Source organism: Denticeps clupeoides, chromosome 17, assembly GCF_900700375.1.
Source record: "Denticeps clupeoides chromosome 17, fDenClu1.1, whole genome shotgun sequence".
NCBI classification, from domain to species: Eukaryota; Metazoa; Chordata; class Actinopteri; order Clupeiformes; family Denticipitidae; genus Denticeps; species Denticeps clupeoides.
In genome coordinates this window covers 7,161,096-7,188,091 of record NC_041723.1, presented here as the reverse complement: position 1 = coordinate 7,188,091, position 26,996 = coordinate 7,161,096, and the positions used below count along the sequence as shown (strand labels likewise).

Below are 26,996 nucleotides of genomic sequence, written 5' to 3'. Positions count from 1 at the left end.
CTGCCCCTAGGGACTCCCCTCATAAGTGTTACAATCCCTCTAATAATAAAATAACTTTAAGTTCAACAAAAGTATGGAGTCAATGTGTGTAGTAGAAAATGAAGAATGCACAGTCAGTAGCATTTTATTATTAATCAACAGATTTTATTTACAGAAAGAACAAAAAGAATGTATGTGGACATCCTTTCGAAGCAGGAAAACGCTGTCCCGTTTCCAAAGTATGAATTTACAGATAGTAAACCGAACAGACTTTTAAATCAAGGACCAATCATGACAGTTGAGACAAAGCCTTCATTGATCGCTTGCTGTTATTTTCACCGCCTTCGATGTACCACCCCTTCCCCACCAAACTTTACACCCATATCCCTCAGATACTCTGCCAGGTCTCGCACCATCTGGTGAGTGTTCAAAACACTAAATTAGAGGAAGCTATCTGATGAGTTTCAATGAACTGCACAATGACTAGCAAGAAAAAGCAGAGCAGTGTCGCCTCCAGATTGCAATTAGTATAGCGAATGGCAAAAAAAAAAAAAAAAAGAAATAAAACACTAAGACCCAATCGAGCAACAAAATACATATTGAATAAAACAAACAAGAGTTAAACTGTATTGGCCTCCCCATTCCAATTAATTAAGCCAAACATAAGTTGTACACGAGGGTCTATCCTGACAGCAGTCAACTGTTTTATGTGAGGCTGAATGGCAGTAAAGCCCATTTTAATCAACCTGGGTTCAAGTGAGTTTTCCATGGTTACTCTTAAAAAAGCAAAAAGCTTCCTAATAGCAACAGGGCTAGAGTATATCCATGAGGGTTTTCTCTAAGACAAAAAAAAAAAAAAAAGTTATAAAGAAAATGTAAAAACATAACCTAGTTACCCTTCAACTCCAAACTGCCCGCCTCCCAAGCAAGAGTGACAACTTATTTTTTTTTTTTTTTAATGCACCCATTAAAGCAGAGGTCTGCAGCAGCCTCCAAGGCTGATGGGAAAAGAAAAGCCATGTGAGTAGGTCTAAACCCTCTGCTCATGCATCTGAACAGTAGTTAATTAGGACAAGGACAAATAGTTACTTTTCGCACCAATTGTCTGCAGTTTTTTCTTCTTCTATATATTCTGTAACATTTCTTTTAATAGTTATAGGTTTTTTTCCCCCTCCCTCTACGACTGTCCTTTAAATGCAAATGAATAAGTCTTGGCAGAACATGATTTGTGGTTTTCCCTCTTTTTGTTTAATTTGTATTCTCCATTCTAGACTTCAATATTGTTCCCAGCATAAAGCCTGGTCCATGTCCGTGCTGAAACACACACACACAACAACACACACACACACACACACACACACACACAACACACACACACACACACACACACACACACACACACACACACACACACACACACACACACACACACACACACACACACACACACACACACAAAAAAAAGACAAACCACAGATTAATATCTTAATCAGCCTAAATTCTATAAACATCCCTAAAGTCATGAAGTAAAATACTATAAATGTTGATAATGGGGAGTTATTTCTGTAATTCAAAAAGGTAAACTTTCATCCACAACAAGTACTGCTTGTATAAAGATACGTTTCAAAAGTTGATTTTGTATTGCGAGGCAATTTTTTTTTTAACATAAAACAATACAGTATAGCAATATGCATATACAGTGCTCAGCAAAAAATAAGTACACCCCACTACATTTATCAGAAAACCTTTGCTTTCCTTTCAGAATGAACCTTTCTATGAGATACCATCCTACAAAATACTCCCACATATGTGGGCCGTTGATTGCCAACAGGATTGCACACATAAAACAAGTGATTTTCCTAACAAATCCATTCAAGCTTATGCTGCAAAAATGAGTTCACCCCAAGTATAGTCTTAGGAGAAAAGCCACAATTAAGACTAGAAAATTAACAGGCATTCAACCACAGGTGAGTTTAATGATTCATTTAAGATGTGTCCAGAAGACAGGTGACAATCTAAGGGCTATTAATTAAAGAAAAGCCCTTCCCATTTCATGCTGTCAGCAATGGCTCCGTATGAAATGTCACAAAATCTCAAAAAAGGTGAGGGCTACAAGAAGATCAGCAAAGCTTTACATATCAGTCAAAATACAAAAATGTAAGAAAGATGTAAGTGCAACCATCTTACAGAGACGTCCAGGCCGTCCAAGGAACTTAATATCTCGACAGAAGCGTCTTCTGATGAGAAGGGTTGAAGGAAATCACTATGCAAGTTCAATGCAGTTAGGTAAAGCCAAACTGGAGTGACTGTTTCCTGTAACACCATACGGTGCACACTGCCGAGGAACGGCATGCATGGGTATAGTCCATGAAGGAAGCCTCTCCCTAAGGCCCATGCACAAAAAAGCATGCCTAGGGCCCATGCTGAAAGAGACTACTGGGACTCTATACTCTGGAGTGATAAGACAAAGATCACTGTTTTTGGAACTAATGGTTTCAAAACTGTAAGGAGTCATAAAGGTGAGGATTTCAAAGAGAAATACATGGTGCCTACAGGTGGTGCTGGTTTCCTTGTGGGGCTGCCTGAGTGCTGCATTTTATTGATGGTATAATGAACTCAACAATGTACTGCTCTATACTGAAGGAGAAGATCACTCTGTGCACTTGGTCGTCGAGCACTTTTCAAACATGATAATGATCCAAAACACACATCTAAAGCGACCGTTGCATTTCTGAAGAAGGTGATTGAATTGCCAAGTATGTCTCCTGATCTGAACCCAATCGAACGCCTGTGGAGAATTCTGAAGCGGCAAGTTGAGCATCACTCTCAACCACTCGCCATCCAGTATCCAGGCTCTAAAATAGGTTATTCTTGAAGAATGGAAAAAGATAGATGTTGCCAACTTGTTCATTCCATGCCTAGAAGACTTGGTGCTATCCTTGAAAATCACGGTGGTCATACAAAATACTAGATTTTTGCGTTATATTATTAACCTTAATTTCATATTATTGAGTTAAACAAGTGTTCAATTAAACCCAGCCTTGTGAAATTTCTGGAAATTGTTCATTGAGCTACAGACTAAATCCGTACTTTTTAAAGGGGGTGCACTCATTTATGCTGAGCACTGTATACACAATTACCTGGTAGAATTCAATTATTACAATTGGGGGTGGGGTGCACTAGTTTACCGGATTACCACTACTGCAGTTTTACTCAAGAGAAGCACAAGCAGGGCAATGGAACGCAGCGCATCCACCTGTTTCTATGGCTTGAGCTTCATTGGTCTTCCACTGCTCTGCAACATCATTTGCTAGTGGATCATCTGGGTTGGGGGCGCTTAGTAATGCCTGGATCGATAACAGAACTGTGCGGATCTGCAGTGCTGGAGACCACTTATCTGCAAACATGACAGATGAGGAAAACATCAAAATGCAACTTCATTCTAACAATTTCAATTAGTACATCAAAAGTGGTATTGCTGCATTGATGTTATATATATGTATGTAATCAGACACACACACACAGTTCAAAGTAATAGCAGTGTTTAAATAAAGTAAATAAAGCTCAAAATCCTCATAATAGCTATTATTTCCATACACACAAAAGATTTTGCTTTCCTTTAAATCACTGAACTAATATTTAGTTGTATAATCACTGTTTCTGAGAACTGCTGTACATCTGTGTTGCATGGAGTCAACAAACTTCTGGCACCTGTGAACAGAATTCCAGCCAGAGATGATTGGACTACATCCCCCAGTTCTTCTGTAGTGCCTCAGAAACTGCATTTATGATGTCACCCCATAAGGTCCGGGGATTGAGCCAGCCATTCTGTTGGATTTCTATTACTCTACTACACCTGCTAGTAAATTATTTGCTATGTAGAAATATAATTTCTACCAAACAGTGATTGACAACTGTATATGTGCATATACACATACACATTCACATATACATACAACACACACACAATATACAGTAAATAAGACATACTGAGAGCCTCGGTCCATTTAAATCCAAAGAAAGGAAGCACTTTTGCGGAGCTTCACCAACCAAAGCACCACCTTACCTTTCAAAATGTCTAGACATATTCTGCCGAGCTTGTCTACGTTGGGGTGGTATATTTTGGTCATGAAGCGTACTTTAGGGGCTGCCATTGGGTACTCTTCAGGGAGAAAGAGTTCAAGTTTAAAAGTTCCTCCCTCAAACGGGGAGTCCTGAGGTCCGGCTATTACCACATGGAAGTAACGAGCATTCCCCTCATCTGGCTCCGCTTTTATCCCTGGCACAGGTTCTGCCAACAAGCGCTGTGTCTCCTAACACACACACACAGACAGAGAACAGAAAACGCGATATGGGCTGTTAGGAAAATGGTTTTAAATGCTTACATCCAGAGTGTCTTACAACCAGTAGTTACATGGGCTCAGGGTTAAGTGTCTTACTCAGGGACACAATGGTTGCAAGAAGGGATTGAACCTGTGACTTTGTGGTCTGGTTCATAGGCAAACGTCTTACCCACTAGGCTACTGCCACCCTCCCAAATGCCATGCCGAAGGTAGTTTTGACTGAACTCACAATCTTTCAAACTATTTATAATTGAACTGTATTTTTATCTCTCTATGTTACCATTATTTTAGAGTAAGCCTAAGCATGCACATGAACCTCATGAATAAGACCTATTTATTTGCATTGAACAATTATAATTTAATTAATGTCTGTCTGCCTTTAAGCTGTATTATTCTAAAAGATGTATAATATTTGCATGCTATAATCAATATAAAGAATACAAAAGTATTTAATTTACTGGTTAGTTTTACATAGTAGATTTAAACAGGATGTATTATAATCAACTTTAGATTTTAGTCTTAATAACAAGACCCCCACCATAAAGGTAAAAATAACCCCCCCATGTTACTTACAAGGGAAAGAAAGTAAAAAAAAAAAAATTAAAATAAGGCCATCATTGTCTACTATTTCACTGTTGAGGCCACAACAGCGACGTCAGGAAACACACACCTTAAGTGTGTTAAGGACGAATCTGATATCACATGACAAATTCAGAAGAAGGTACGGGTGACACACCTGAGACGAGCAGAGCCTGATCTCAGGAAACTTTTACATCAACGTTCCCCACCAGCCAAACGGGCCTCCATTGCACTTATTTACACATCAACAAACGTAAATGACCAAAAATAAGCACAAACACAACGCCACGGTCCATTTTAACCTCCAGAGACAGAGATGGCAGGGGAAGGGAACGGCGCGTCTCTGCAGGTTCTGTAAACCGAGAGCAGCAGACAGCCCTACACTATTTAGTCTCTTCCTCTGTACAGAACAGCCCCAAATTCCTGACATATTTCAGATAACCCACAAACAAAAACGTCCCATGAAACCAGACAGGCGAGGGGGCCCAAACGGCAGTCCCACGCTTCCAAGACTGCAATTCCCCTCTTTCCCACGGGATCAAGAGGAATTCACACTTGATGCACTCCTGAGCACGCTTTCTGCAACCAGGAAAGGTGAAAAAGAAAAAAAAGGCCTCAAGTTGCACGTCTTTTCCGGCAACATCTGCCCATTGGGGTGGAAGATTTTAAACAGGAGGGATTGAACAATGCGCCGCAAAACGCCGGTGCTGCCGAGAACATGGGGAACTGTAGACCACGCTGACAGGTGAATGCGCTGAATAATTCACCAGGCGCCACGGTGTTCTGCCCTGAATTACCGGCTCGCCTCGTCGCGTCTCCGTGGAGCGTCTTCTCACTGGCCATTTATACCGTTAGCTGCACCCCCGTGGCAGTGACGGAACAAGGCTAATGATGCTAACAAGCCCTAGTGCAAAATAAAACGGGTCGCTTGTGTTCATGTAAATCAAGTATTTGTCAAGTATACGTCTCATTGGGGAGAAAAGAAAGATGAAAGCATGGACACGGAAGGCGACGTGACTGTTGACGCATTGCCCATCAGTCGTGGACTGTGGGTCCGCGGAGAACCGATAAGGGAGCGAACGGCTCTTCGTTGGTGTAGGAACGAGACCGAACGAGAATGAGCGAACGAAACTTTTCTTCATAAGATTCACGTCAAAAAAAAAAAAAAAAAAATCACTCAGGCGAACGCTTTATCAGCCGGCACAATTTGACATCTGACCAACAACCAATCCATATGACACTTGCCAGGTAATGTCCTAAAACACACACCCACACATAAAAAACAACTAACTTTATAATTAACGTTAATAATAGCACAGATTGTTAATACGCAATGAACCAGCCCCTTGGCTAAATCACCCCCAGTGATTCGGATCTTAAAAGGGAATCGCGCCAAAAGATCCGAGTCAGTGAGCAGAAACCGGAATGGCCAGCATTAGGAGCAGCCTGCTAGCTTCACTTCAGCACTTCCGACATGAGCCAGCTAGCTCGTTAGCGCTCGGGACAGCTGCGACAGATTCCACCGTTTACGAGGCGGGGGGCGACGCGAGCACGGCGATGGCCGGAGCACCGACACGTCTTCCGCCATCTTTACGCCGCCGCCCAGCGCGGGTGTATTTTTAACTCAGCCTTGCTCGGGTCGAGACCGGGGACCGAGCGGAAGTAACTCGGCAGCAGCCAGCTGCGGCTTGATCGGGACGCGAACGCGGTGCAATCCGCGAACGAACCCGAGTCGCACAATGAACCAAATCACGTCGCGTGTCCGTCCGCGTCGTAGACGGCCCGGCGCGGCCCAGAACGACGTGCGATCACCTTAATGATCCTGCGGGGCAGTCCTGCCATCTTGTCTCCGGTGCCGTTTTAGCTGTGACTCTCGGCGCTGCCTTCCTTCGTGCGCGCTGACGCCAGACGCTCCGCACCACTTCCGGCACCGTGCGTAGCCCGTCAGATATTGGGCGTTGTAGTTTCGCGACGAGCCGTTCGCGTTTAAAAGTGGCATCTTAGAACTACATATCCCACAATACCCTTCGAATCCCACGATCGGCAGCGAAGAAATGGGTTGTGGGATGAAGAGCGCATTTCCTAATTAATTACAGTTACCATCCTAATTAATTACAGTTTCAGAACTTATCTGTTTAAAAGTGCATTAGGTTCGAATAGTAACCTAAATGTTTGAAATGTAATAATGTTGTGTCATATTGAAAATAAAGTTATATCTGAGATGTTATGTCAAAATTCTTGGCTGACACAATAATTATTATATTACAATATTCTTACAGTGCAGCTCAAACATAATATGAGTGATGCTAAGAGAGGGAAAGGTGAACGCCAAAAACTAGGAGTATATGTTGATCATGACCTGAAAACTGTTTTGCAGCTGCTTCAGTGAAAGACTAAACAACACAGTGATAGGAGCTTCCAAATCATGAACGTTTGTAAGGAACCGTCCACAGAAGACACTACAAAGTGCCACATACTACCACATACATCATACAATGCAGGCCCTATAGCTCCACCTCTTTGTCCTGGTCAGTTTGACTCCCATCACTTCCCTGAGAGCGACTTCACCGTACACAGCTGCACAGCAATAGCAGATTTTACAGCTGCGGTGAGACAGAGGAAAAGACATCACCAGCTCACCACAGGCATGCACAACCTCACCTTAACAGGTAGGATGAGTCTTAACATAGGATGAAAGGCAATCATATTTTAACCATAACAAGATAATTCTGTGTGTGTGTGTGTGCGCAGTTACTTTTATACCTTTTTTTATACCTTTTTTACACCTTTGTGAGGTTACTTGTTACTTTGTCTTTGTAAAACCTGAAATGTGCAGTTTTCAGCTAATTTTTACTGTATTTGGCTACCATATTATCTATAAAAATTATCCATTGTTTATATTTTAATTATGTAAATGTCTTATTCTGATAACATTTTCTGTGATTATTCCATTACATCTTATTAGAAAACAATTGGTGGTGCTGGGCTTGCATTTGCATATTCAGTACACTTTTGCTTAAAATAATTTGTAGACTCAGAGTTTTGACCATTAATTTTAGTTTTATTCTATGCTTTTATAACGTAGAGGAAATCTTGTTAAATGTCCACATTGCAATTGTTTAAAAATTAAACCTTAACCTGATGACCCCTTTTTACCCTTAACTCCTGTTCTCATGAAGCATTGATTATTAGACAGAATGGCATCCTAAAAAGAAGCCTGTCTTAGCCCCCTCCCAAATATGCCATTGTCTGAGCATTCCAGCACATTGGAATGGATCAGACAATGTCTAATCTATTCCCTTCTGTGAATGCACAGAGAGAACAGACAATACCAGCTGAATTAGAGAGCCGATGCTTCCATTGACCGCTTCATTTGAGAGGCACTATTCATTCTGACAGGTCTAAACCAGACTTCCTAACTTGCTTGTATGGCATCTCATCAGGTCCATTAATCAAAGATGCATTAAACTGGATTAGTAATAGAAGGGGCACAGTTTGTAGGCTTTTGAAGGTTGGGGTTTTGAATTTTGCATGTTATCAGCAAGATTTTTTTTTTTTTGAAGAATGACTTTCTTGTTTATATATCTTTTCTTCCTCTCATGTTCCTCTCTTGTGTATGAACGGAATGCTTTTTTGAAGTCTGATATTTATTTTCCATCTGCTTAAAATCCATGAATTTTTTTTTTTCAGAAAAAATGGCATCATGGAGTTTCATCAGGCCTCTGCCCTCCCTCCTGGGACTGCTAGCTTGCTTGGGACTGGTCACTCCATTCCATGCCCCTCCCTTGACAAGTATCCACCGCTCTGCTTTCTCAGCCACACGCAGCAGCAGTGTTCAGGGTGGCTCCCAGCGAGCAGTGACCTTTGACCGGCTCTTGGTCAATATAGGTCATGACTTCAACCCAGAGACAGGTCGCTTCCGCTGTCGTATTCCAGGTGCATACTATTTCACATTCACTGTGGGCAAGTACCCCAAGAAACTGCTGTCTGTCATGCTGGTGAAGAATGGACAGGAAGTCCAGGCAATTGCGTACAACGGGGGCCGGAAACAAGGTCGCAAGGTTCAGAGCCAGAGTGTGATGGTCAATCTGAAACCCATGGACACAATGTGGCTTCTTTTACAAGAGAGCCCTCGGTACGCTGTGTACAGCAACGCAGGGCCATACATTACCTTCACCGGATACCTGGTGTACCCAGATGCTGTGTCCTCAACAGAGCTTATCAGCAACCACTTGTCCCCACCAGGCCTTCAGTATCCTGGCTGTCCACCTTTTGGAGAAACAAGGCACCGATGGACATTGCGTGATGAGATGGAACAGCCCAGGTCAGCATTTTCTGTTGCACGGACAACCTCGGTTCTGGGAGAGAGGGTTGGGAGGCAGGCAAAGGATGCACTGACCTTCGACCTAGAATACATCAACATTGGTGGCCACTTCAACAAGACATCAGGCCATTTCACATGCCGCTTCCCTGGTGCATACTTCTTCGCGTACACAATTGGGAAGCATCCTGACAGAGCCGTGTCGGTGAAGCTGATGACAGGTAAAGGTGAGGTCCAGGCCATGGCATTTGACGAGGATTCATCAAGACACCGTGAGATGCAGAGTCAGAGCCTACTGCTCTCGCTTCATCAGGGAGACACCGTCTGGCTCTATAGCCAGCAGGATGAGAGATACGGCGTCTACAGCAACCAGGGACGCTACACGACCTTCTCTGGCTTCCTTATCTACCCTGACCCAGACAGGACTCAGTTTTGACTGACTCAGCATTGTTTAGTTTTACCTGTGGAGCATAACACTGACTAATCTATCACCACTGTCACTCTGGCAGTTTTCCTATAGCAGCAGCTATTCAACTGAATTAATCAATAACATTATCAACTCATAGAAATACCTTTCTGTTCCCTTTTGTGAGATGAATAGGACAGGGTGGGTGGGGCTGGTCTGGGACTTTTCCTCTTATTGTCCATTTCATTGTGTCCCATATACGTAGCTTTTTTTTACTTAAATATAAAGTTATAAATATAATACTTTTTACTGAGTACTGTATTTTTGTTTAATGCATAGATCATGGACCCTATACAGTATATGCCAATTATTAGAAATCCGATTTTTATATTGCTTCAAATACTGTAAAAGCCTGTTTTGTTCATTTTAACCCCTTAACACATCGACATTCCATATCTTTATTTCATATAGTATCTGCATTGATTAAAATGTAATTACAAAATAATAAAGAAGATCTTTCTATTGTGCTGTGGCATGGTAGTTATACCACAAATTACTGTTATTGTAAAGCCATATTTACTTATAATGCATGATTAAAGTATTTGTTTTAACACATATAATGCAATGGACAGCTTTTTTTAAAGTACACCCTTATACAATTAATTATCATCAGTCTGTGGACCTTCTGTGGCCATTAGATGGCCATAAACTGGCCACTACCTGGCCACTTGGCTAAAATGAAGTAAATATATACAGGTTATTGTACTGTACTGATGGATTAAACAATGTATTTAGGTTACTACAGGAAGTTCTAAGGAGCAAGTAAGATCCAGGCAGGCACAACAAAAAGTAGTGCATGAATTTCTATTTTTATAAATGGCATATTTTCATGTGTGTGCGAGTTTGACATAAAGCATTTTTCCTAAGTTACAGAATTGCTATGAGCCACACAAGGTCAGCTTTAATTACCAAAGAACTCCATGAATGCCTTGGACTTAGGGAACAGATGTAAACAATTAACTAAGGCTAAAAACTGGCATACAAAGCCTTAAAGGAAGTAACTCATGGTGAAATCCCTGCAAAATCCATTAATTGTTTATTTGGCTGGAGGTCAAGAGCATATTATGATTTTACAGTATATATGGAAACAATTACTTATAACAATAACATCCATACATTCACAAACAGATATCACACACAATCTGAACCAGAAGGGCAATATTTTAATTATTACATGATCATTACTTGACCTGACTATGTGTATTGATTTCAGGTTCTTCGTAATCTTATTCTCAGTCTGGTTCTCACCTGCTCAGTATGTTCAATTAATATTGCGATAACATATTAGCGATTCTCTTGCATTTAGCTTTTCCCCCTAAAATCACATAGACTGATCATTATGGAAACAGATCTGTGAAACAAATTTTGGAACAAAACGTTCCTAATATTAAATGAAAATACTGCATGTGGCCAATGAGGCAAAGCACCATCCACACGAGAACATTGTGCCAAAAGTCCAACCGAATCCTCTGGCAGCATAAAAGCCAGCAGTGAACCTATAAAAACAAGCAGCGTAACTGAAAGTCTCACTAGCAAAAATAATAAAGAGCAAGATGTAATCAAAAATGCATGTTGTCAAAATTCCACGTATTTTACATTTCAACATCTTATTAACGTCTGATATTAGGAAAGTTTTGTTTCAAAAATTTGGCACATATATGTTTCCATAGATCATCATCCATACAGTGGGATTCAAAGGCTAGTGATTTAGTATGCAGTAAGAATAATTTTTTGGTATAAATATCTGGCCAAACATGTTTTGAGAAAGTGAAGTGATTGTCACACGTGATACACAGCAGCACAGCACACAGTGCACACAGTGAAATTTGTCCTCTGCATTTAACCCATCACCCTGAGTGAGCAGTGGGCAGCCATGACAGGCGCCCGGGGAGCAGTGTGTGTCAGGATCCGGTCGAAATGGGGGTTACTCCGGTCCAGGATCCGGACCGGAGTTTCATTGTCCTGTGAAATGTTCCCTAATCGTTTTCACTTGTGTCAAATGTATAAAGCTGCCCTGTTCGTTTCTGTCCGCTGTCAGGTCTTTAACGTTATGTTCCGTGTTCACCAGTGTCTACGTCTCGGATGTCTCCCCTGTCCTGTGATTCACCATTAAACCCCTGTTCCGTGATGTCAGGTGAAAGCGTCCTTTATTCCACGTCTTCTCGTCACTCTTAGTCCTGCTCTCCGTTCACCCGCCGCGTCATGCCCGCATGGATGTGACAGTGTGTGGGGACGGTGCTTTGCTCAGTGCCACCTCAGTGGTACCTTGGCAGATCGGGATTCGAACAAGCAACCTTCTGTTTACAGGGCCGCTTCCTTAACCACTAGGCCACCACTGCCCCGTTTTCATGCTTTCCATTAGTCCACGTCTTCTTAAATAGCCCAGGACTATCAGAATGATTGCTAGGGTGGGGCACAATTAATTTAGCTAAATGTCATCTGTATGTTTATGGATTATTGTATATTTTATAGATTTGTAATAATCAGTGAAGTGAAAGCCACATTAATAAATGTAACCATGAATTTAAAAAAAAAAAAAAAAAAAGGAATTAATAAAAAAAAAAAAACTCAAACCCCTAATGCAGTAATTCTTTTATTTTATGTTTCCTATCGATTTCTGTGTCATGTTTATCATTCTCTGCTTGGGTGAACCAGGGCAAGGGATAATAGGAAGACGGCTGGCTTGAGGTTGGTCTATGAGGGACAGATGGAGGGTCACAGGCAGAGACTGTCGTTTGGTTATGGGTGGAAGGATGATGCAGCAGCATGCAGTCTTGGAAGTTCAAAGGGACAGGCAAACCCAAGGTTGGGGGCAGGCCACTTCCGTTTAAATTACCAAGATTAATAAATGACAAGTCCAACATATTTAAGTCACAAATTTAACTATTACAAAAATCCAGTTCAGCATACAAATGTTTATTAATTGCAGTTAAGCTGATATGCAATTTGTTATTGCCATGACAGAAGATGCAGGAGGATTGGGGAAGGAGAGGAGACTGAGGACTGGAGAAGGCTTGAAAGGGAGAGCACAGTCCTGTATGGTGATACAGGAGGCCACGTGGCGGCGGGGGAAGCTCACAGTGCATTATAAAGTTCAGTTTTTATTGTGGCTGGTGTGTTGGGAAAGGGGGCAGGGATTAAAGGAGTCTTCAAGTTCTTCAAGTTCACAAAGGGGTTTGGTAGAGGTGGCGTGGGCATGCAAGTGGTCAAAATCATCAGGAGCAGAACAAAAGGCAGCCAAGGGTAAATCCAAAAGATTTAACCCTAACCCTGGTCAAACAAAGAGAAGGTCAGCATGAGGCAGTAGGCAGTCTAGAAGAAAGGCGAGTGGCAACAAAGCGCAAACCACATCGATGAGCAACCCGTGCGCCCCCTGTGGGTGGGGAGGTGGAACAGGAGCCGTGACATCAGAAGGGATGCTACAGAGCTTCATTCTCACAAAATGTTTTTTTATTGCTGCATTTATATATAACAGAACTTTCACAAAAAAAATCCTTGCAAAGAATACATATACACATTTTTTTTTTATTCACCTATGAACTTTTGTCCTTTACAAACATTTATCTTGTCCAGAGATGCTTTTGCATGATGGAAATACTATATCCATTAGTCCTGGGAGAAAGCAACATACTTTTAAATTGAAATACACTTTTTAAAAATTGTTGTTCAAGCTGGCACGACTTGGTGTGTGGATAAAGTTTCTGTCTCTTTTTGTCTCTCGGACGTCCTCTGTCACTGCACATCCCAGATTTCACAGAGCAATGGGTTAAACTTGTGTTCACTCATTCGCCAAGAGGTGAGCATCTCGGCATGGTGGTGGTTGAGGGTGCGGAGCTCCGTCAGTCGGCCCAGCAGACGGGCAAAGTGCTGGGGCTCCTGAGGGTGCTGCAGCCTGCAGAACTTTTGCAGCACCTCCAGCATGGGCTCCTGAAGACGATCCACTGCCTCCTGATTCCGCACAAATGGCCGGTCTGCACATGGAGGATAGTTTTACTGAACCTGCAGTTTTGACTAATGAATTAAACTGTCTGTAAATTATTTTACATAGAACTAAGCAAAATTAATGATTTATGATTAATGGAGCAATGCTAATAGATACATGTACCAAATGTACATGCATTTTTTGCATAGCTTTATTCCAATCCTTAATCATAAGGTTTATCTACAATAATTTTTATTTTAAATCATATATTAAGGCAAATAGTTGAGCCCTTATTATATGATCCAGGACAGTGACAATGGCAAACCTGGTGTGAGGATAGTAATGGCAGTGAGGAGCGCATGCTCCTCCTGCAACATCTGCAGCTCCCCAATGCTTTTGTAGAAGTTGAACATGGGCGTGATGAATTCTTCTGATATCCCTGTAAATGAATGAATCAACAAAAAGTGATTGTCATTGTGAAACACATCACAGCACATGGATCACACAATGTGTCCTCTGCTTTAATCATCACCCTTGGTGAGCAGTGGGCAGCCATGACAGGCCACCGGGGAGCAGTGTGTGGGGGGACGGTGCTTTGCTCAGTGGCACCTCATTGGCACCTTGGCAGCAATTGACAGCAATGTAGTTTTTCTATGAGTAAAATCATAGCCCTCCAACAGCCTTCCCTATTTGATATCTCCCATTCCTGTGCTAACCTCATGAGAAAAAAACTATGTATTCCCCAGCCCACCTCCTCACTGTTTAATAAAGTGCTTGGGCATTTACTGTTTGCTTTTGTAAACCAGTTACAAGTGCATTTCATGCAAAAAAATCATTCACAATATTAAATTTTCTTCCATTTGTAAAATGTAAAAAAAGGAACATTGGTGAGACATGGAATACAGAGCAACTTGCATTATGAATTGGAACCATGATAATAAAATCACATTTTGAATCAGTTGATTTGTTTGCATGACCAAGAGTTTGCAGCTGAAGCTGCATAGCCGACAAACAGTTGTTTGTCCATCTGAGGGTCCCCGTGCGTTCCACATACCCCCACTGGACACAGGAAGGTAAGGCAAATTGGGTCCCCCACTTGCACTTGCTTTGCAGAAGCTAAGGCCAACAAAAGCACTGTCTTCAGCAATTGACAGCAATTCCAGAGTCACCTGAGTAACTGGCTCAAAGTGTGGCTGACTAAGTCTGTCTAGAAATCCCACTGAGAAACCAACCTCTGGGTAGTGAGACACAACCCCTGTTGACCGGCAGTAATTGCAGCTGCAAACACCATCAGTATTGCTGCAGAGCACCAGGTCTCAGAATATTCCACATTCTTCAGGGTGTGCCAAGGTAGAGTCCACACGAACCCTTTGTGCAGCGCTGAATTCAACTTAAGGCTGGCAAACTAATGCTGCAATCACCTCACGTGCAGCAGGCCCAACAGCAATACTGAATGCACTCCTGAACACGTGGCATAATTGTGCATTGCATTTGGCCCACTGTGGCCCAACATGTGGCATAAAGCCGCATTGCATTCAGCTGAGCAGAATCAAATAGTCCTTCTTTAGGGTACTTCTCAGCTACAGTAGAGCAGTCGAGCATGCTGGTGGTTGAGCCAATTGCACCTGCTCTCCTGTCCCACTGTCTGTGGAGAGGGAGAGAGAGTGGGGCTGAAAGGGGGACAATCAGACAGCTCCAGCCACTGATGCAACCATGCCTCACTGACTCACCATAAATCCCACGGTTCTCCTGAACGTTGATTCCATGGTCATCATTTACAATTACAGCATTTATCAGACGCCCTTATCCAGAGCGACTTACATTCAGTATTTACAGGGACAGTCTCCCCGGAGCAACTTAGGGTTAACTGCCTTAACTGCCTTGCTCAGGGGCACAATGGTAGGAGGTGGGATTTGAACCTGGTTCTTCTGGGTCATAGGCGAGTGTGTTACCCACTAGGCTACTACCACCCGTCAGCCACCTTCTCCCAACTTATTCATACAGTACAGGCCAAAAGTTTGAACACACCTTCTCATTCAATGTGTTTTCTTTATTTTCATGACCATTTAAGTTGGTAGATTTTCACTGAAGGCATCGAAACTATGAATGAACACATGTGGAGTTATGTACTTAACAAAAAAGGTGAAATAACTGAAAACATGTTTTATATTCTAGTTTCTTCAAAATAGCCGCCCTTTTCTCTGATTACTGCTTTGCACACTCTTGGCATTCTCTTGATGAGCTTCAAGAGATCGTCACCTGAAATGGTTTTCCAACAGTTTTCCAACAGTTCCCAGAGGTGTTTAGCACTTGTTGTCCCCTTGTGGTCCGGTGACTGTGGAGGCCCGGTTTCCACTTTTGTTAAGTACATAACTCCACATGTGTTCATTCATAGTTGTGATGCCTTCAGCGAGAATCTACCAATGTGTGTGTGAGTGATAGAGGCGTAAGACAGAAAGCCACTTTTGGTGTGAGTGATGGTACGGGCCGTCTGCCCGGCTAGCGAGACTGGAGTGCCAGCGCGTTGACCTGTTGTGCTCAGCTGGAGGTAGTCCGGCATTCCCAGGCCAGTCCACCATCCCGGCTTTGGTGGTGCAGGACCTGGCGGGGGGTTTTGCAAACAGCGGGTGGTCTCAGTTAGCGGGTGCTCCAGCCTGTCAGCACCTGTCAGCGGCCGCCGCATCTGCCGCTCCTGCTCCTGGTGAGGGCCGCGTAGTACAGCTTGTGCCTGCGTGTCTCTTCACCAGGGAAAGAGGCGCAGGTGGTGCACTCCTTGGTTGCATGGCCAAAGCAGTGATTGTGATCGTTTTCATGACCAGAAATACATGTTTTGATCCACATGGATAAAAAAACCTTCAAGCACTTCTTCGGAATAGTTTTTTTTAGCATGAAAAGGGGAGCAGAGTGTGTGCCCTTATGTAGGGAGGCCTCCCACAGGTGGGTGGGGAGTAAATATTTTTTTGTCTCAGGACTTTACCATGGGAATTGGGGTTATCTGGGTATATCCAACAGGGAAGGAGTGCGGAGCCTGTACGTCATAGAATGGCAAAGCGGCCACAGTTCACCACTTACAAAGCAAGCTTTCTAAAACAGTGGCATAAACAGTGTCATTTTGTTTACAATAGAATGCTGTTAATTCCAGAATGTCGATTTTGTGTAATAAATCCACTAGTGTCATCAGGCGTGTAGGAAGCCTATGATTTGAGGAATGTTTTATCACATTGGACGCCCCTCAAAAAGAGGAGTTGGGTCATACCACGCATTCCACAGCTGGGTGAGTAGCATTACCAGATGATTAAACATGCTATTATTTTGCTGGTAAATGAAAAGCAAGTGTTAATGCAAGATAACAGTCTTGTTGTGGAGTACATAACTCCACATGTGTTCATTCATAGTTTTGATGCCTTCAGTGAGAATCTACCAACGTAAATGGTCATGAAAATAAAGAAAACACATTGAATGAGAAGGTGTGTCCAAACTTTTGGCCTGTACTGTATATGTGGACACCCCTGGCCTGTACTCTAGCTATGCGATAAATGACACTTGTGGACCAAAAGAAACATTATGTGTATTGAGGAATGTTTTACTCTGATTCTGTGCAAACTCGAATGCACTTGGCTATGGCTTGACATTCACAACCATGACATCTCTCATCCTGGGCCTGGTTCACACCTGCTTGTAGGTTTCGCATTGCTCTCGAAACAGCTAAGCTGCCGATTTCTGTTTTCTGCCCCCTTTTGTAGAACTAAACCACCATGGGTCAGAGCACAATTTCTTTACAAAATTCTAGCTCATAGAATAACTAGTATCTTGTTTCCACTGAAAGGCAAATTGCCATGTTTTCATAAATTCCATGTGCTGGCCTGTTTACATAAATATGAAAGAAGTTTTGATGGACATATGACCATGTAGGCTTGAATCCTACTCCTGGTACTCTCTTTAAATACAAAACTCAGGTTCAACTCTTTTGAAAACCATGTCTGAACACCATTTGCCATCATTGCTTTTACGCTACCATGACTGAACCTGTATTTGGTGAATCAACGATAATTGCTCTAAGAAATGTGCCATTTTCAGATTAATGATTTCAGATATTCAGTTTTTCAAATCTATTTCCATGTCTGCTACTGACATCTACCACTTTAAAATGAGTTTCTTCTCTTTATGGACACACTAGTTGGTTGCTGGTTGTATTGCCACTTCTCTTTTCTGACCAGGGGGTGGCAATGTTGTCCATAAATGTGAAGAACTGAAGACCATACAGGACACCTGCACTTCAAGCGGTCCTTAAAGATGGTCAACTGGCATAAAAAAAGAGGTGAGACAGGGTTTACATTGCTTTACACTAACTAAACACTACAAAATGACAGGCTTTTAACAGATGTTGAATGGAAGAGGCTTTTCAAGAGTTTCATAAAATTACAACTATGAATAATTTTACATTTAAACACTGCAAGAATGCAGCCTGCAATGTTTGGCCAATGTCGGGCAATCTGCCAATGTTTCAAAGGCTTAGGTGGCTTTCAAAAGCACCTAATATCTGAAAACACAATATGAAACTAAAAAACATAAACAACTTGCACAAACTGACAAAGCATCATAATGCTTTCAGGCTGAGAAAATGTCAGAGCTGTGCACACAAGCAGAGAGAGGGAGAGAGCGAAGGGATGAAGGACAATAGCCCCCTCGATGTTTAGATAGAGAACAAAGGCCTTTTTAGACGGTGCCTCTCATCCCTCCCCCAGGCTGGCCTTTCCCTTTTTTTTCACCAGGGAACCGAGAGATGCTCCGAAACCCACAATCTCAGACATTTCATATTCAGCTGTCCATCCAGCAATATCTATATGACAGAGCTTGACGGTTTGGCTTCGTGCAGTGACTGAAGTAATATTTTCCTCTATACAAAAAAAGATTTTGGTCTGAGACATAAACTGGTAATAAAGTTATTTGACCAATTATTTTCTCCCTTCTTTTGAAGGAGTCTAAAATCCACTGAACTGGTTTTGATTAATTGCATTAACTTTGATTAATTGCATTAACTTTGCGCAACAAGTTCTAATTTGATCTCTTTTCATATCTTGCTGCCATGTGGAGATACCCCACAAGAAGAACGCACAATGCCACTGGCTGGAAGCCTGGTTAAGCCTGTTCAGTCAAAGGGCATCCCTTAGTTTCTGTGTCAGTCAGGCTTCAAGAGCTCTAAATGAGATGCAACCAGATACGACAGAAAACTGTAGAGTGGATTTATGTCTGTAATCCATACCATGGCCCAATCAAGACGGGACATATTTGCCATTGTGTTTATTTTGGGCAGGGCATTGCATTATTTATGAGCACGATTTGAACGCAGTAGTTACCCCAGTGACCCGGGATTCTAGGCTGTGCAGTAGTGCAGGAATGAGGAAGGCATGCATAGCACCATCAGGTACAGTGCAAACTAAAGAATAAAGAAAGGAGTACAGGGCCACCTTTGTGGTTGCATAGAATTCTGACAGCAAGTTGCACAGTTCGGCACAGGCAAAAAATTACATTTGACTTTAAATTTATTATTTAGACTTTCACTGGAACAGACATCATTTCCTAGCCCTAAGCAGATTCAGTCTTCATTGACTATGGAGCATAAACTGCACCAAGCCTCTAATTTCTGACTGCTATAAAGCTATTAATGACAGATAATTTAACTGTCAGCAGTAAAGGTAATCTTTGTCAAGTGTATTTGCTTTTAGGTTTGATGTTGAAGGGGGGGGTTGCACCTGAGAGGAATTTCAAGCACGGGTGTGTGTAGAGTAGACAGACATACCGCTCCTCCTAATCCTCTCTTCCAGCACCTCTGTGTGGCCATGCGGGAGTTTACGGGTGAAGACCTGAGCTGAGCGCAGAAACATGGCCTCCACAGCCGAGCCCTTCAGCAGTGCAATCTGATCTTCGTGATCTAAGCCCTGAAAACCTGCAACCAGCCCATCCCAAAAAACACAGGTTCAGAGATTTAAACGACTGAAGGCACTGAACAGCTTCCACAAGCCTAAATTGTGGACTTTTCTTTTTCATTTCTTATTGCGATTAAGGGGGTAAATACCTGGAATATTTTTGGTGAACTCCACCAAGATTTGGACATGGCTTGTGGCCATTTCTGTTAACAGGAGAAAGTTCTCCTCTGCGTTGAACTGTTCTTGTAGCTTAAAAAGATAGGACAAAGATGAATTATTCCACATCGATGAGGTGGGGGGAGAAAAGTTGCTCCATGCATCAATCAGTGTCCATGAAACAGTCTGCCTATATAATATTATGCTTTAAAATGCTTTAAAAATAAGTTTGTTAATAATGTTTGTTCATTGCACATACCAATTTCTTTGACATGTCTTGAGGAATTCGATGTCGATTGTAAGCTTCAACAATGTAGTTCAGAAGGACCTGTTGATCTTGACTGAATTCAACCTTTTCCTGTAGATCAGCCACAGCCTTTTTTTTTTAAATAACCAAAATGCTTCTTCTTTGAAATGTATTTGTATCAGTGGTTGTGTTTGGCAAAAGGACAAACCACAACAGGGTAAAAGGAAAGAGAACGTACCTTTGAATGTCTGGTGGTGGAAGTGACCTGCTTGGCATCTCCACAGTCCCCCCCCTCAGCATCATCACTGGTGGACTCCCCAGGTGACGTCTTTGTGTTTTTGCGGAGCCGTTTGGACTTGCACTGAATTTCTGTTAACAGACCTGCCCAAACACAGAGTTAAATGCTAAAACAAAAATAATGTAATGATTATTAAGCTTGTTTCAAAATGAAACCTGTGAATCTGAACACTCCAAAAGCAAAATTATACATTTAACCTGTCAGACTTTGATCTCCATAAGGGTTTTTAATAGCATGAAGCTGTTAAAAACATTTTATTTATTATAATGTTATTATAATATACAAATTGTGAAGCTCTTAAAGTAGAAGTGTTGAGCACCCTCTTTGATGTTCTGTACTAATTTATCAGTTCAATATGGTATGAAAGTGAAAGTGACACTGCAACACAGCACACAGTTACACAATGAAATGTTTCCTCTGCTTTTAACCATCACCCTTGGCGAGCAGTGGGCAGCCATGACAGGTGCCCGGGGAGCAGTGTGTGGGGATGGTGCTTTTGCTCAGTGGCACTTTAGTGGCACCTTAGTGGATCAGGATTTTACCGGGCAACCTTCTGATTACGGGGCCGCTTCCTTAACCTCTAGGCCACTGCTCCAACTGAATATGTCATGTATTTCTTGACCAGGATCTTGAGAGGGTCTTGAGGGGATTACAATACTAAACCATGAATATCTAAGGGGCAAAATGTAAGACACAGCGCATTGAGAGTGTGAATTCTTCACAAATCAGATAATTGCTTTTCAGAAGTTCATGTATCCATCTGCATGTTCAGTGGAAGATGTGATCCCAACATGACAATAACAGAGATCATAAACAAGGGTTCAGAAATTTTGAAGGACGGGAGGACGTATTGAAAAGAGTCAATGGTCAGTCATCACCATGGGCTCCTCCTATTTCATTTTTTTGTCTTAAAACATCATTAAAGAAATAATTACACTGCAACAAAAAGGGCTGTGGTACTTAGTTCCTTCTCTCCAAAATAGAGACAAATAGCAGGCAGTCCATTGTTGTCCGTATGTGTGTGTAAATTGTGAAGACATACTTGATGTTAGCAAACACTCCCCACACACTCTGTCTATTATAATATTCTTAACACCGGGTCCTAGGTAATGGTGTCTGATTAGTCCCCTAACCCTCAAAAAGATGTAATGTTTTGCTCCAGATGCTCCAAAAGCCTCTTTAGAAATATGTGAGTGGGTTTCTGGAGTGCCAGCGGGTGCCCATGTGAGTGCCTGCCACCTGCAATATTTATAAAAAAAACCTTCCATGCACTATTCATGAGCAACAGGAGCTGATCCCAGCACTCTTTCTCCACATCCATCCAGCTCCAAATTCTGCAGCTTCCCTAATTGCATCGTGTGCATTCTTCTTAGGGGAGAGGGTGACAAAAGAACACCCGTGACACCAACCTTTAATCAATTTAAATACCTTCATCATTTTACTCTGTCTGGTACTTTTCAATATTAGAGAGTGCACCTAACCCCTTCATCTTTCCCGTACTGCATCCTGCTTTGCTCTGTCCATAAAGTGACGTCTTTTCATCGCTAACAATGGCCAAAGACCTTTTCTATTGAAATGTCTATGGCATGCTGTCCCTGAGTGGCATTCAAAGCATCCTTGTATGAATTGAATATGAAGGCTACCCCCCTGATGGCAGACACTATCTCTGGCAGGCATGATATCATGCAATCACAGATCATAAAATAAACCAGAGCTCTGATTTGCAGACCCTGAATATGTTGCCAGGGCGCTGTGTGTGCCGTTTTATAAACTGGACTTTTATCGGAAAGTAGCATGGCCGCTGCTTATTATGTATTTCTCCATTCATAGAATATGATGTAATTGCATCCAAGTTGAGGTGTCCACATGAGGATGTGTGCAATCGATAGCTCTTATCAGCCATGGTGTAAAGCTTTTGTGTATGTATGTAGAACTTAACTGCCTGTATAAAGAATACTGAAACGTGAAAAAGGGAAAAATACTGTTGCTTGATCACATGTACAAGGGGAAGATCACGTTCTGAGAGCTGAAATCGAACAGTGATAATACTAACAGAGGGTAACACAATGGTTTTTTTTTGCATATAACTTGCGATCACATCTTATGGGGACTGTTCATCTATGGCGTATGATGGTTCAGAAGTGTCCTGCACAATCTACATCTACAACTTTCTAAGTGAACTTGTCAGAAGTTCAGTTAATTGGCCACTAGGCTACAACAATCCAGTTCCCTATACAGCTTGTAACACAACAATAGCACTTTTGTAAATTTTTTTGCTCTCAAGCCAGCTCAATATGTTCTCAAATCATCTATTTATCCATCCGCCCATCCATCATGCTCTACAGTATTAAACGTAGCCATATTTCAGTAGCCCTGAAAGGCCACAGTGCTTTCGTGGATGCATTGGACGTGGCCATACTCACACTCCGCCAGCATTCCCATGTCTTTGCATTTTCTGAGGCGGCACTCCTGGCACTTACGCCGCATATACATGTCCATCTCACAGTTCCCGCCACTTTTACACTTGTACACAGCATTTTTCGTGATGCTCCTCCTGAAGAATCCTGCAGGCACAATGCAATTCATTTAGGCAGCATCCAGTTTTCCAGTTATTCAATCTGCAAAACAAGGCCAACCCATGTTTTTAAAAAAATCTTATAATGAAAAATACCAATACCAATGATATTCAATTGTCAGGGTGGTAGTAGCCTAGTGGGTAAAACACTCGCCTATGAACCAGAAGACCCACATCCCACTTACTACCATTGTGTCCCTGAGCATGACACTTAACCCTAAATTGCTCCAGGGGGACTGTCCCTGTAACTACTGATTGTAAGTCGCTCTGGATAAGGGCATCTGATAAATGCTCTAAATGTCAGAAATATGAGATTCTAGTTCTGCATAATACTGCTGTGATGATTACAATTTCAGATTTTAGTTGCCATATTCAGTGTGCTGAATATATATGTATATGATCCACTTGGGACTGCTAGGTTAGATATTGCAGGAGAGCACAACTTGGTAGAGTGGTTACAAGAGCAAGTTTACTTACATTGACAGACTATCGCTTGCAATAAACAAACAAACAAGATTAGGGCAGAAGCCTCCAATGATAATGCAGCATAAATTTTCCCCTGGGTCCTCTCAGGCGGGTTTTGGGTACACGTGCATACGCGAGCTTAGGCACAGGTAATTACACATTCCAGCATGGGGTGATGAACACAATGACACGCATTAACTTTGCATGGTGTCGCACGACTCTGGTTGCCTGGCTCATTATTCAGCAGAAAGCTGAGAGGGAACCTTACCCTGGCTGAGTGTGCGGGACTCACAAGCCCAGCCAAGCCTACAGTGCCGAGGACACACAGTCCACCGGCTGTCCTTGCACCTTTGTGCCAGCGCAAAGATGGAATTACACTGGCAGAAAGAATTCTGCTGGGTTGAGAAGCGTTCCAATTATGTAAGGGTTTAGCTGTCAGCTCAACTCTGGCGTGAGTGCAAAGCCTTCATACACATATTGCTGATATTCCTTTTATAACCAGGGAAATGCATCTGAGACAAACGTTGCTGCACATGCATCTAAGGACATTAACTTGGCGGGATCCCGGTCTCGTTACTGTGGTCAAGGTAGATTTCACAGATTCTTTCGCAGAGACAGGTCATGCATGTAGATACACACTACCAGCTCTTCACAACATTCATGTTTCACATTTTGTTTTTCCTTGATCATGATCATGTGCATTATCTCAAAATCTATGCGGACTCTTGGTAATATTTTACTTGGGGAAAGTGAAGGTATTGTATTAAAGGTATTTGAGACAAACTGTGTTTGCATTCAATCAGATCACATATTTAGCATTGTATCTAACTGTAAATCAAGGTAAATCAATCCTGAGGCAGCAAAATAACAAGCCAAATGCTATAACTGCTGAGATTTATATGAAAAGAATATTTCATTTACAACCTTAATTCCAAAAATGTTGGTACTCTATCTGTAAAACTTGTGTTTTGCAATAGAATGTCGGACAGAACAAACTTTTTTAAAAAAAAAATTGGGCTTGTGATACACCATTGGAAAATAAAGCTTCAAGAAGGCCTCTACCTATTCACTTATAAAGTGAAGCCATCAAATTTGAAGTTGAATTTTTGTTATTCTGATTCATTCTTTCAGCCAGATTTATAATCAATCAGCTGATATAAAATCATTTAATCCATGCCATTAACAATAATTGTAATACACCTCATATCTTACCTTTGCAGCCTTCACAAGTGAGTGCATTATAATGGTATCCAGAGGCCTTGTCCCCACACACCACACAGAGCTCCTCTCCCTTGACTCTGCCTGCATGGGACATGTGTCTGGCCCTCTTACACACCGTGGGGACAATGATGGCTGCCTCCTCCAGGTCCCCATCAAAGCTGCCTCCATCCAGGGGCCCTTTTTTTAGTTCATACAGACCAGGGGACGAGTACCATTCCTCTGTGTGATATGCTGGGTAAAAGTGCTGACTCGAGTAGTATGAGGGCGAAGACATGGACACTTCCAGTGAGGAGTACTGCATGCTGGGATAGCTGGAGAATGGCAGGGCATCCTGGTCCTGGAGGAGAGGGCTTCCTTGCTCAACCAGAATATCTAGAACAAACATAGGATTATTCTTGCTGTATGGTCAAACATTGGGTCCAGTAAAGCTAACAAATTTTCCACATTTCAATATAAATATGACCTCAAAGTAGATCACACAAGATAAAATGTTCCCAATTAAAATGATGAGATAAAGATATGGAACATGTATTTATTGAGTATTTATGCTCTGGGGGAAGGCACCATTATTTGATAGAGATCCTTCTCACTGTGTCTGCACTGTGTCTCAAGATTGTCTAGGTGGCAAGATTTTATCCATGCACATTGTACAAATATGTATGTTTAACTGAATTACAGGTTTAAAATGTGCATAGGTTGGTAAACTCAGACAATTAATTGTTTTTAATACTACTTTTAAGAGTGGTAAATTAACCATTTCTCACATGTACCTAACTAGAATAGTGAGACATGTACATTTATGGAATTTATCAGACACCCTTATCCAGAGTGACTTATGATCAGTAGTTACAGGGACGTGTCTTGCTCTGGGACACAATGGTCATAAGTGGGGTTTGAACCTGTGATTTTGTGGTTTTCTGGTTCATTGGCAGGTATGTTGCTCACTAGGCTACTACCACCCTCACATGACATGAACAGTAGAACTATGATTTTGAACCCTGCTAGTGGTTCAGTCTCTACAGAAAGAAATGCATGAAACAATAATTAACCTCAGCACACTCCTTCACAGGTAAAAACTGCACTGCTGTTTCTCTCTATTCATTACAAATTGTTTAATAATCAAATTCACTTTACCACCAATTCTTATGTAACATCTAAAAAGTCTCTACTGACCTCCCGAAGACTTCTCCTGGACCATGGCCATTTCAGACTGACCTTGACACCTTACGCAGCCTCGGTCCAGACGAGTTTTACAGAATAAGCCCAGCTGTATCTAATCCATTAGAGCAAGAACCCGCTGTTCTAAAACAGCTTGGGGATTTGCCTCAAGATGGCCAGGAGGACCAAAGGTTGGCATGGTTGCTCATTAACCCAGCAAGTTGCAAACCTGCACATCAATACAGGTAGCTGACTCGTAATGTGTCAAGGTAGCTTATCTGGCGATATCATCAAGTCAGGCGTGGCTCTGTTGTCTTAGACACATGCAGTTGTGTGAGGCAAAGGTGGCCCATGCAAATGAGTCCAAGGTATATGAACCAAACCTTCAGCTCGGTGAATAAGTGTGTGTTGTGTGCAGTTGCAGTGTCAAGGGGGACCCACCAAAGAAGTGGGAGCTCTCGGAGAGAGACAGCCCATCTGTGGGAGGTATCTGCAGTGGTCCTGACACACTGACATCTGGCCCCACCCACTCATTCATTCAGGCAGTCTTTTTTTGGTCACAGCCCTTTCTGAAAAGTTGCAGTGCAGCAGAGTCCACTTCACCATCGACAAACCGATGACTGATAAGTTCCTAAAAACACAAAGCATGTACTCAAAATAAGTCAGCCAGGTTTGACTCCTCAAGTGTCCCTTAAATGGTTTCAGGCAGCAACTGAGACCCGTAACAGCTCTGGGGAAACATAATAAACAACTTCCAATACATACATACACTGTTTCTCATTATTCATCTTTTAAGCCTAATTAAAATGGGTTGTTAAAATACAAGGTAGGCCATGTGTTGTTACAACATAGAACTTAAGAACCTCATAACAGCAACATATTCAATAAAATACAAAATTATGAGTACAAGCTGTAACTGTATGTGAACAACAACTGTTGTGGTGAACATATATGGGACTTCATAAAGTTTGCCTCAGCTGGTTGTAATTAGTTTGAATAAACTGTAGTTTACTTTTTTAAGAAGCCATCAGGTTTGAAATTCATCAATAATTTTCTAACTTACAATACCTATGATAAATAATTTGTTAAGTTAGAGCCACAACTAGTTTAATATATGTACATTGCCCATAAAAACCCCCTTGATGTTTTACCCTTCCATTGCTTTTAAAAATCAATCATGGTTAAACTGCTGTATTGCATAAGATGTGTCCCTCATCATATTTAATTACCTTTGACCTAATTCAGACCCTGAATTGCATGAACTTCGAACAGCACAGAGCGTGTGTGTGCTGAACCCAAGACTCACCTGGTTCATATATGACACCTATTCCCTGCTAGT

General features: G+C 42.0%; 3 protein-coding genes across 5 annotated transcripts; 1 reads left to right on the top strand and 2 right to left on the bottom strand.

Moving 5' to 3' along the window:
* Positions 1–120: 120 nt before the first annotated feature.
* Positions 121–6,842, bottom strand: ube2na (ubiquitin-conjugating enzyme E2Na). Its single transcript, XM_028958699.1, has 4 exons — positions 6,714–6,842; positions 4,046–4,292; positions 3,236–3,376; positions 121–1,293 (listed from the first exon to the last, which is right to left on the bottom strand). Exons 1-4 carry the CDS (start codon positions 6,741–6,743, stop codon positions 1,247–1,249), a joined length of 465 nt encoding a protein of 154 aa, XP_028814532.1. The 5' UTR covers positions 6,744–6,842; the 3' UTR covers positions 121–1,246.
* A 209-nt stretch (positions 6,843–7,051) lies between these two features.
* Positions 7,052–9,706, top strand: c1qtnf13 (C1q and TNF related 13). Its single transcript, XM_028958831.1, has 2 exons — positions 7,052–7,570; positions 8,592–9,706. Exons 1-2 carry the CDS (start codon positions 7,327–7,329, stop codon positions 9,656–9,658), a joined length of 1,311 nt encoding a protein of 436 aa, XP_028814664.1. The 5' UTR covers positions 7,052–7,326; the 3' UTR covers positions 9,659–9,706.
* Positions 9,707–13,309: 3,603 nt separating this feature from the next.
* nr1h4 (nuclear receptor subfamily 1, group H, member 4) lies at positions 13,310–26,195 on the bottom strand. 3 transcript variants are annotated; one of them, XM_028958596.1, is made up of 9 exons: positions 26,099–26,195; positions 24,491–24,871; positions 22,662–22,802; positions 20,179–20,321; positions 19,953–20,051; positions 19,687–19,786; positions 19,411–19,557; positions 13,936–14,049; positions 13,310–13,659 (listed from the first exon to the last, which is right to left on the bottom strand). In XM_028958596.1, the coding sequence occupies exons 1-9, from the start codon at positions 26,193–26,195 to the stop codon at positions 13,421–13,423; spliced, it is 1,461 nt and encodes a 486-aa protein (XP_028814429.1). In that variant the 3' UTR covers positions 13,310–13,420. The 3 variants fall into 3 exon arrangements, with proteins under 3 accessions (XP_028814429.1, XP_028814430.1, XP_028814433.1); XM_028958597.1 differs by lacking the exon at positions 26,099–26,195 and adding an exon at positions 25,673–25,806; XM_028958600.1 differs by lacking the exon at positions 26,099–26,195 and adding an exon at positions 25,715–25,797.
* Between the last annotated feature and the right edge of the window lie 801 nt (positions 26,196–26,996).

Coding starts and splice junctions, on each gene's coding strand:
- ube2na (XM_028958699.1), bottom strand. CDS start 6,743: ATGGCAGGACTGCCCCGCAGGATCATTAAG. Junction 3,377..4,045: donor ATGTCTAGACATTTTGAAAG/GTAAGGTGGTGC, acceptor TCATGTTTGCAG/ATAAGTGGTCTCCAGCACTG. Junction 1,294..3,235: donor AGCTCAAGCCATAGAAACAG/GTGGATGCGCTG, acceptor TGTGTGTTTCAG/CACGGACATGGACCAGGCTT.
- c1qtnf13 (XM_028958831.1), top strand. CDS start 7,327: ATGAACGTTTGTAAGGAACCGTCCACAGAAGACACTACAAAGTGCCAC. Junction 7,571..8,591: donor GCACAACCTCACCTTAACAG/GTAGGATGAGTC, acceptor TTTTTTTTTCAG/AAAAAATGGCATCATGGAGT.
- nr1h4 (XM_028958596.1), bottom strand. CDS start 26,195: ATGAATGAGTGGGTGGGGCCAGATGTCAGTGTGTCAGGACCACTGCAG. Junction 22,803..24,490: donor CACTTGTGAAGGCTGCAAAG/GTAAGATATGAG, acceptor TTGTGCCTGCAG/GATTCTTCAGGAGGAGCATC. Junction 20,322..22,661: donor CATGGGAATGCTGGCGGAGT/GTGAGTATGGCC, acceptor GTGTTTGGGCAG/GTCTGTTAACAGAAATTCAG.